Here is an 11,419-nt window from a genome sequence, read left to right on the forward strand (position 1 = left end):
ACTGATGATTTTTGTGCATAGATTCATTAATCAGGTCTCATTTTTTGATTTCAAGTTTCTATTTTCGATTTCAATGATATATGCTTAGATCGTAAAGGTGATTATGAAGACTCAAGAGTGGGCAACGATTACTTGATCTTTTTAACGGTGCCTAATCTTCTTTACTACTACCCGCAATCGCTCTACCTGTACCTATCGAGAAGGACAACACTAAAGTTGCAATGGTTTCCTTAACACCACACTTGCTGGTCAACCTTTTGTTGAGTACATGTTGGTAGAGCTTGAGCAACATATGTCTATATATTAAACTGAACTGATATTATTGCTATTTGTTTTTTTAATTTATGATAAAATTATGGTCGATAGATAACCTATAACCAAAATCAAGTTGAATTTAAGAACTTGTCAGGTTTTGGGAGTTATTTTTCATATGGCACTTGTATAAATTAATGTTTGTACAATACATTAAACAAATTATAGAAAATATGGTGATTTAAGGAGTGCCCTAAAAGTGTTTGATGAAATACCAAAGAGAAATATGGTGGTATTGATTGTTCAACATGTCATGGGTAGTCTCAGATTGTATTCTCGGTTAGTGATGGAATTTTTATCGATTGTGCATCTCGTCTCCATTATTCTATTGATTTACTGATTTATGCATTTTTTTACTTGGATATTTTTCCAACTAAATGTGTAACGACCCAAAAATCAAGGGTAAAATTTTTATTTTTATTATAGTAAAAACACAGATATCTTCTAAATCCAAACATTCCAGAAACATGATTAATTAAAATATTTATCATAGTTCGTCCCAAATTCATAAGTTGCGGCACACGGGTGTGTGTGCACTGCGATCAAGTCGGACCCTTCATTTCCAAACCAATGATACCTGAAACAATAAACAAAACTGTAAGCACGAAGTTTAGTGAGTTCCCCAGAGCATACCCCCCACAATCCACATAACCACATAATCCATATTAGCTATAACAGCTACATAAACCATATCAATCACATAAGCCATACCAATCACGTAAGCCATATCAATCATGATAATTACACATACCATATTAGCTATAAAAGCTACACAAACCACATAAGCCATGCATATAACATATAGGGATGCTGTGGGCTCCCCCAGGGTCTTACTCCAGGATGCCATGGGCTTCCCACATGGTCTTACACCTAAGTGTCATGGGCTCCCCCATGGTCTTTAATAGGAAAGCCATGGGCTCTCCACATGGTCTTACATCCAAGTGTTATGGGCTCCCAACATGGTCTTCAATAGGAAAGCCATGGCTCCCCACATGGTCTTCCATACAAGTATAACACATATACAACTATCATACCTCTTAGCACATAACTGGATAACATGCCACATAACACTATATCAACTAGTGTACTATATATCACAAAATCGGCCGGCCTTGGTGCCTTAGACCCATTAGTATGGTGAGGAGACTCACCTTGCACCGCCGAAGTCCCGCGGATAAATCCCTGACTGCTGGCTGGCCGATCCTCGTACTGTGAATCATCAAGACAAAACCCAATTAACCATTTGGGTTTCAATACATAACCATAAATCTACACTTAGAGTAAATGGACCATTTTACCGCTAACCCAGCTTGGTTTAAAACCAAGGCCCAAACTCACACTTTGAAGGCCCAAATGCCCAATAATCAACCAAGGCCCAATATATGGCCCAATTTTCCAAATTGGGCCCAAACCTCTACATGGACTTATCTTAAGGCCCAATCATTTATTACATATTTCCAAAATTAGGGTTTTCTAAACCCTAATTAGGATTTTTAACTCAATCGTGTGCCCATTAGACCATTAGTTAGGTTTTTAGATCCATTTGTGTTACATAAGTTGGGCACCACCCACTACCACCTCGGGTAGTGGTGGTTATGGTACGCGGCGACAGCCACCACCTCGTGGTGGTGGTGGTGGTTGTGTTTTTAGGTCAAACAATACCAAAAGTACTCCAAATAATAGTCCAAACGCACCCAAATGCACACCACCACAGGAGATGGTGGCTAATGGTGGCAGAATGGCGACAGTGGGTGACAGTCACCACCTCACGATGGAGGTGGAGGGCCTTTCTTGGTTTCCAGCCGAGCAAACCCACAAATACACTCACAAATACAATCTGAACACGTAAACACATCCAACTTAGCCACATTGGGTGGCAGAAGACGACCAGAAGCATAGGAACGACGACCTAAGGCCACCGGTGACCACAGCCGACGTTCATGACGTCGTATTCACAGCAAAGAACAAAAGAGAGAGGAAGTAGATTTGCGGTTGGACTTACCGAGCGCTTCCGGTGGCTCCCGACTCACGCAGGACGAACACAACATGCCCCACATTCCTCTGCGGTTCTTTTATTGCCCATGGCGTCTCCGGCAGTCGAGGTTGTTGCGGCGACGATCATCGGCGAGATAGCTGGCGGAAAAAGGTGGCGGCCGGGCTTGGTGATGCAAGCAGCGGCTGAGGAGTCTTCACCTTGGTGGCGGCTGATGAAAGAGATACACTAGGGTTAGGTTTACCCGACGTCGCCTCTTGAAGAAGGAAGGAAATGAGCACCGGGTCTAAAACCTGTGTTCTTTACAAACTTCAATCCGATTTTTACAAGTTTAGCTCCTATTCCATCAAAACTTCTCAATATAACTCCCATATTTACCATTCAGCCCCCTAAGCCTTCAAATCCTTTCAATTTAAATCCATTAATTACCAAACACACCCTGACTTGAAATCCTTTTCAAATTAAATTCAGAACTTACACTTTTAACCCCCAAATCCAAAATTATATCATTTGGCTCCCCGAAACCAACATTCCGCTGAATATTATTGATTTGGCTATAAAATAATAATAATAATTACATCAAGCGGCTTTAGAGTTTATTATTTATTTAATTAATTTTAAACTGAATGTTACAGAATGCATATGGTAACTAAATCTTGAATTCCAATTCTATCGGAATGGAATCACGAGTTCCAATTCTGTTGGAATGAAATATGGATATTTTCTCACTGATTTATGCATGTTCTACAATTCTTGGTTATTGGTTTTGGTGCAATTCACAAGTCCGCATATTTTTCCAAAAGAATTTAGTTTTTTATTTTTCATTTGCTAATGCATTATTGGATTCTAAACTACAATTGGATTTTTCTTCAAAGAAGTTGATGCTTGAAAAACTGACCACAAAATTGAAAGTGATTCTTAGCAACATTATTCTTTTAGAATGTATTAGTATCTTTGATATATTTTGATGTTTTTTCCCGATTTGAAATTTTATTTAGTTTTATTCTTTAACAATAAACGTAATTCTTAGCAATTGCTACCCGTATTCTATAAGAATTAATGTAATTTTTGTTTTTATTCTACAATTGATGGTTCAAGAATTTGTTATTCTACAACAGTTTTTAAAGTCATGATCAAGAAAATAGGTTCAAAAATATTTTTATTATGTTATAGTTCAAGAATATTTTTATTTTTGAATAAACTCAAAAACATATTCTGTCAGAATGCCCAAATTAAAAGAATTATAATTCGTAAAATCGGATTTTTAAAATTAATACAATCTATGATCCCTTAAAATATGCAATTTTCCATTATTAAATCTATATTAGTTGACTAAAATACCCTTATAATAAAGTTAGATGATATTTTTCAATTATATTTAATTCAATAATATGTATTAATCACTTTCTTAAAATAAGTAAAATGAATGACCCACAATAATTTCTATATCCATACAATAATTAGTTAAAATACAATAACATAAGCATATATATATATATATATATATATATATATATATATATATATATATATATATATATATATATATGACAAAATTGCAAGAATGGTCCCTGTGGTATGTCAAAACTAGCAACTTTGGTCCAAAATGGGTTTGGCTCGCAAGGATGGTCCAATAGTTTCGTTTTGTTGCGAGTTTATTCCAATTTCCTATGAAATTTTTTATAATGACGGATTTACCCCTTGTTATATTATTTTCTATTTTTCTTTTATTACAATAATTAACAAACAATTAAAAATAAAACAAAAATAAAATACCTCTTTCTCTCAGTTTTAGGAATTGACACTATATTCGTCATTATCAAATCCACACAACCAAGTTCATGATCTTTTACACACATCTCCACCTATAAAGAGATCTGCAAGAAATTGACTTGGTTTTGAAAATGATAGAAAATCGATCCACCGCAGAAACCCATAAAGAAAAATTTTGAACCCAGAAAACAAAATAGTAAATTGTTCTTAAACTGTGTTTACACACCCTTTTCATCTTCCTTGAATGTGATCCCGAGTTTCTTTCGGAGTAGGGGCAAGATCAGTTTTCTACTTACCTTCTTCCAATGACTTCTCTCAATTAGAGAACATAATGTCCCCTCCCCCCTCCAATTAGTTTCCTTTCTATTGGGTTGTGTTCTTGAAGCTCTGGATATGGAGGATAACAACTGAAACAGTCACTTTGTTCATCAATTAATAGTTTTCTAATACATTTCCTAGCTGTAATTTCAGTTCATTTGTTAATAAGCTTGTGATAATCGATTTCTTGGATCAAGGGTATGGTTGTGATAATCGATTTCTTAGATTAATGGTCATCCACGTGAACTACAATTGTCGGAGATCAGAACATAATATCGTTTCTCCTCCCTTGCAACTGTCGTTCAACCTGCCATCTATATTCCTAAAAATCAAAACCCTAGAACTATGTTAACCACCATCGTTGACAACAATTTCAAAAATGGAATTTGGAATGTGGGTCAACCACTCACGATTCACTTGTGATTTCCAGTCTAAGACACAAACATAAGACAGAACAATAAAAAGCACGCACACACATATGGGAAAGGATGGTGATTATCATGTCCATAAGTCTATGACGACAATAAGCAGCCGACAGTGGTCGAGAGATGTAATCCAAATCGATGGCGCTAGGGTTTCTAGGAAGTGGTGTCGTCGTCAGAGTTGATAGGTAGTATGTGATGCAGTGATGGTCGATAGTGGCTATGAAAGGGGTTATGAAGGTGGAGGTTGGAATAGGGGAAGGAAACTGTCGGTGTACGGTAAGTATTTTATAAGAGAGAGGGGGGGGGGGGGGGGGGGAGGGGGTATTTTATTTTTAATTGTTGTAATAAAAGAAAATGGAAAATAAAATAATAAGGGCAATCCGTCATTATAAAAAAGTTAATAGGAAATTGGACCAAACTCGTAACAAAACGAAACTATTGGACCATCCTTGCGAGCCAAACCCATTTTGGACCAAAGTTGCTAGTTTTAACATACCACAGGGACTATTCTTGCAATTCTCTCTCTCTCTCTCTCTCTCTCTCTCTCTCTCTATATATATATATATATATATATATATATATATATATATATATATATATATATATATATAATGAACATTAAAGAATTTTATTGGAAGACTGATAGTTATCCGAGTTATTCTTTTAATTTTTTTACTCGAAATAAAGTCAAAAAAATCATTATATAATTTAATCGAACAAAACGTCAAAAAAACATTAAGTAATATATTTAAATAAAACATCAAAAATATTAAAAGATTTTTAAACCACAAAAACAAAGATAAATAAATAAAATAATAAATAAATAATAATAGTAATTTAGATAACTGAATTAAAAAATAAAAATAATTTTATAAATAATCTATATTATTTCGATTAAAGTAAAGATAATAAAACAATAAAAATTTAAGGACCAAAACTATAAATTCTATCAAACTACTTGGACCTAATCGGTAATTCACCCTCATAATGTGTACTTCATGTTCCATTACCAAAATGGAACATGATGAAGGGTTTTCGATGATTGAACACATGTGGAACCCTTCCATTATATTATCATTGCAACATTGTGATATTATAAACATGCTTGATATATAAATTATTTATAAATAATAAAAAAAAAACACAAAAATATCACATCAACACAATTAATCCATACCATTTTTTACTATTCTAAACCAAACCCGATTTGACCCTACCAACATCCACCACCCAAAATCAAAATCAAAATCAACGCCAATAATGCTCAAACAAAACATTAACAACAATATACCGATCTATTTAGTAAAGTATGAATCTTTAAAAACAATTTATCTAGCTTAAAAGCAATTTAAACTAAGTTTAAATTTAGTGTATAAATAACTAAACTTTACTCATGTGCTCGTATAAAATGTTCCAAAATTAAATTTAAACATTATGAAAACATAATAATCACATGCTTACTCGTATGTCTCTGAATATGTAATTTTTCAACACTTTGTTTGGCATATATATGCCCAGTAGGATAAAATACAAGAATTAGCAATATAATTTCATTTATTTGTTTATTATAATATCCTACTTCCATTTCTTCCTACTATAAAATTATACTTTGAAAAACTATACCTAATAATTGCAATGTCGACAGAAAACAAAACTATTTTCACTGCTATAATTGGATTTAAAAAAATTGGAAATACAATGCTATAACTGAAAGATTTTTCAAAATAAGAAACAAAAGTAGGATTTTATAACAAACACATAAATGAAAGTGCTTTGCTATTTCTTGCATTTGACTCTACATCAATACATCATGAAACACGATAATCAATTAATCATGTATTCAAACAATTAATCTTTTATAAATATATATGGCTAACAATAGGGTTAAATGTAATAAATAGCTTTATAAAAAAAGGACCAGATATATTTATCAAAGTACAATTACCTTTATAAGAACAAAAATTGTAAACATAATGCTTTAATGGAAAAAAAAAATCAAAATAAGATGCTATAATAAAAAAATAAATGAAAGTACATTGTTATTTCTTTCATTTAGAGTAGATTAACTAACTTGGTCCCATTTTCCACATTCTCTTGATCCTCCCTAAATCTTTCTGGATTCCATCTTGTAATTGTTCGCTCTTCAACACTATAATTCCCTAAACAACAAGGTGAATCAATCCCATTTTCACCATTTCTATTTACATAAAGAATCAACAATGTCTTTGCAACACTACCAGAAAGCCGAAGCATACATTGAAAATCAGACCAAACCCTCAATCTATCATTCCCAATTCCATTCCCATCTTCATTCCCATTCCAATTCTGATTCCGATTCCGATTCCCATCAGAGAAAACCAGCACACCGTATTCGGAGTGAACAAGTGAAGGATGATGACAGTATGCCACAAAGTCAACACCATACTGACACCCGGACCTCACGACCCAATTCTTGGCTCTTAAATGAGAATAAGCTTTAAAGTAATCAGGAAAAGATACCCTTTTGGAGGTCATATTGATATAGTCCCATAACTCGTTATTTGTTTTTATAACATTATCACCAGTTACAATCTTTATACAATTGAGAGAAAAAGATAGATAAAAGGCTTCTTCTAAAGTCAACTGAAACCATTGTTTATCTTTATCGATTGTTATAATTGGTCGACCAAAACAGGCTTGATTTAGAAGGTCAGTTTGGTCAGGATTAGTTGCAAGAAGTACACTAGAGCCTGATAGTATTCCTGAAGAATTGGATTTGATTAGAGAAGACTGGAGATCTGAAACTGTCTTTGACATGGGAATTTCAAGGGCTTTTGCTTCTGACCCTTTTCCTTTCCATCTTGGTCCACCCATTAAAACCTTCAAAAAAATAAAAAAGATGAATGTGTGTATTATTACAGGTCGAGAAATTTGGTCACTAGACTTTTAAAATTCGTTATTAAAACCATTCGACTTTAATTGTCCCTAATTGGAAAGCATAATGAAGTGGAATCACCGAAAAAATCACGAACAGACTCCACACAGGAAATACAGGAGACAGAATCAATGGCATATAAACACTCGACACACACTCCAGGCAGGTATAATCACACACATACACTCCACACAGCAAATACTATGGAGTTGAAGAAATGGAGATGAAACCAATAATGATGATCAATGGCATATTACCTGATGGACGAAGTCGCTGATGACAAAAAATCGCGGCTGGGTCGAGGTTTTCTGGAACAAACGGCCACAAGGCGACAACGGCGGAGTCGAGGTGCGTCGATTGGGTTTTCAGCCTCATTAACGTGTTTTGTTTGCGTAATTAAAATGATTTTAAATAAAAAATAGAGTAAATTACACGAATGGTCCCTATGGTTTAGTGTAATTTGCGCATTTGGTCCTTAACTTCTTTTTTTAACTCGGAAGGTCCCTATTATTTGTTTTTGTTACGTGCTTGGTCCCTATCTTATCTAAAAAGATTATTTTTGCCTTGATTTTTTAATTTATATTAAATAAACACACCCCAAACCCACCCCCTCACCTTACCTTACCTATCCTATCAATTTTTCTATTTAAATAATAGTCTTTTTAGGTAAGATAGAGACCAAACGAGTAACAAAAACAAACAGTAAGGACCAAGCGTGTAACAAAAACAAACAATAGGGACCTTCCGAGTTAAGAAAATAAGTTAGGGACCAAGAGCGCAAATGACCCCAAACCATAAGGACTATTCGTGTAATTTACTCTAAAAAATAATTATTATTTTTGTATTTTGAGTAGGAGATTGCTATAAAAAAAAAAAAAAAAAAAAAAAAAAAAAAAAAAAAAAACCGCAAAACCGAAAAACCGATCTGATCCGGCCAATCCAAAACCAAAAAAATCCAAACTAAAAAAAACCGAAACTGTATTTATGGGTCGGTTTCGGTTTGGATATTTCGATATTCGCGGATACCCAAACCAAACCTTCGTGTGTGTGTGTGTGAGGGGCTCAAATGAGAACCACAAAAGATTAAAACTCCTAAGAACCCCTAATTCTTAAGTAAATATGTATTCTGAATACCTATTAAATATGTTAAAAATCTAAATATTTATTTTTTGGTAAAAATATGGAAAAATCGTATTTTTTATAGTATAATATTTTCATTTATACATTCATTAATATTTTAACACACAATTTATATAAAATACAACTTAATATAGAAAATTTAAAATTTAATATATAAAATTCACAACTTAATACAATCAATTTTACACTAATTTACATATTACATATTCAGAAAAGTTAAATTCCACCATTCATTCAAAAATCATATATATATATATATATATATATATATATATATATATATATATATATATATATATATATATATATATATATATATATATATATATATATATATTCATGCATTTACAGCCACCATTCATTCAAAATCATATCATATCATATATATATATATATATATATATATATATATATATATATATATATATATATATATATATATATATATAAAGTCATGCATTTACAACTTAGACACTTCATTCACAGTTTAATAAACATATTAATTCACACACTTTGAATTTAATGCAAAACAATTATCTAAAAACTAATACTTTCTTACATACTTATACAATACAAAGATAAATATATTCACAAGAAAATTAATACAAAAAATCATAAATAATATTTTAACACAAAATTATGTAAAAAAAATTCACAACTTAATACAGCTAATTCACAACTTAATACAATAAACTATAGTTTAATACTCAAAATTCACAACTTAATATAACAAATTCATAATTTTAACACATAAATGTTATATATTATTAACTTAAAACTTATATTTATAACCTCATATAAAACATTCACAGTTTAATACACAAAAATTATATATTCACAGTCATATTCTCAACTTAAAACTTATATTTATACGTTCATATTTGGAAGCATTTATGTGTATTAAAATGTGAATTTATTATACTAAGCTTAAAAAGTACATTCACATTTTAATAAACATATTAATTCACTCACTTTGAATTTAGTGCAAAACAATTATCTCAAAACCGATATATTTTCACATACTTATACAAGAAAAAAATATAAATATATTCACAAGAAAATCAATACAAAAATTCATACATAAATTATTAATGTTTTAACACAAAATTATACTTAATACAACAAATTCACAACTTAATACAATAAATTACAGTTTAATACACAAAATTCACAACTTAATATATAACAAATTCATAATTTAATACAAACAAATGTTATATATACTTAACTTAAATTTTATATTTATAACTTCGAATAAAACATTTACAGTTTAATACAGTTAATTCACAGTTTAATACACAAAATTGACAATGTAATACAATAAATTTGCAATTTAATATATAAAAATTATATATTCACAACTGTATTCTCAACTTAAAACATATATTTATACTGTCATATCTTGAGGCATTTTATGTGTACTAAAATGTGAATTTATTACATTAAACTGTTAATAAAATTGTAACACCCCGTTTATTAAATAAATAAATAGACAAATTAATAAATAAATGATAGCCCTAAATGCAGAATAGTGTAGTAAGGAGTTAGTTTTGGGGGTTAAAAAGTTATAATTGAGAGCCTGAGGGTCAAAGTATAAATTCAGGATTTATTTGGAAAGATTTTTTAAGACATGGACTGTTTGGTATATGTTGGATTTAAATTGAAAAGATATTTGGAAGCTGGAGGCTGAAGAGTAAATTTTGGACTTAATTTGTAAGGGTTTTCAGAAAGCATGGTTTGAATGGTAAATTAAGGATTTGTTTTGAAAAGAATAATGGGAGGAGGGGGTGGAAGTGTAAAAACCATATGAAAAGTTGGGGGCCGAGTAGCTTCGTTTGATTACGATAGCCGAGGATTGTTGCCCTGCATGGGAGGGTCTGGGTACCGTACTGGGGCGGGGTACGGAAGGTGCTAATGGATGAGGCCAACAAGTCTCGGTTCACCATCCCCCCAAGGGCGACGAAGATGTATAGAGATCTTCAACCCGATTACTGGTGGCCCTGCATGAAGCGGGACGTAGCTTGGTACGTGGAGAGATTCCTGATCTGCAGGAAGGTCAAGGCAGAGCACCAGAGGCCCCACGGCAAGATGCAGCCGCTCGTATGCGAAAGTTATGAATTTCTGAAGTTCGGGGCGTAAACCCCAAGGTTGTGTCAGTTCACGAGGTGAGCATTAGAAACTCACGAGGTGAACAGGTACTGGACGTCTTCCAGGGCAAGTGGCCATGATGAACGCAATGACGTATCGAGCTTACGGGGTGAATATTAGAAACTCACGGGGTGAGTAAGTTCATGAGGTGAATATTAAAAACTCACGAGGTGAACTCAGGAAATTCACCCTATAAATAGAAATCAAGGGTCAGCCGATTTAGGTTGCTCTCTCTTACTCTCCCACTCCCGATACTCTCTCTAAGCCCTATTTTAACCCCCCCGAAGCCCCGATATCATTCCCGAACCCCGAAGCAAGTCCCGAAGCCTAAAGATCCCGAGAAGTGAAATTCCCGAGCCGAAGCTCTCCCTGCGAGAAGCCGATTTTTGTGAAGAT

The 11,419-nt window shown here is 32.9% G+C and overlaps 1 protein-coding gene and 1 long non-coding RNA gene across 2 annotated transcripts; both read right to left on the reverse strand.

Annotated features, from left to right (window-relative positions):
* Positions 1 to 692: 692 nt before the first annotated feature.
* LOC111880435 (uncharacterized) lies at positions 693 to 2,615 on the reverse strand. The gene is made up of 3 exons (XR_002846486.3): positions 2,315 to 2,615; positions 1,464 to 1,521; positions 693 to 889 (listed from the first exon to the last, which is right to left on the reverse strand). It is a non-coding gene; the product is annotated as an uncharacterized LOC111880435 (long non-coding RNA).
* Positions 2,616 to 6,705: 4,090 nt separating this feature from the next.
* LOC111880478 (tRNA-splicing endonuclease subunit Sen2-1) lies at positions 6,706 to 8,123 on the reverse strand. Its single transcript, XM_023876915.3, has 2 exons — positions 7,993 to 8,123; positions 6,706 to 7,680 (listed from the first exon to the last, which is right to left on the reverse strand). Exon 2 carries the CDS (start codon positions 7,672 to 7,674, stop codon positions 6,874 to 6,876), a length of 801 nt encoding a protein of 266 aa, XP_023732683.1. The 5' UTR covers positions 7,675 to 7,680; positions 7,993 to 8,123; the 3' UTR covers positions 6,706 to 6,873.
* Positions 8,124 to 11,419: the final 3,296 nt, after the last annotated feature.

This window comes from Lactuca sativa, chromosome 6 (assembly GCF_002870075.4).
Source record: "Lactuca sativa cultivar Salinas chromosome 6, Lsat_Salinas_v11, whole genome shotgun sequence".
Classification (NCBI taxonomy): domain Eukaryota; kingdom Viridiplantae; phylum Streptophyta; class Magnoliopsida; order Asterales; family Asteraceae; genus Lactuca; species Lactuca sativa.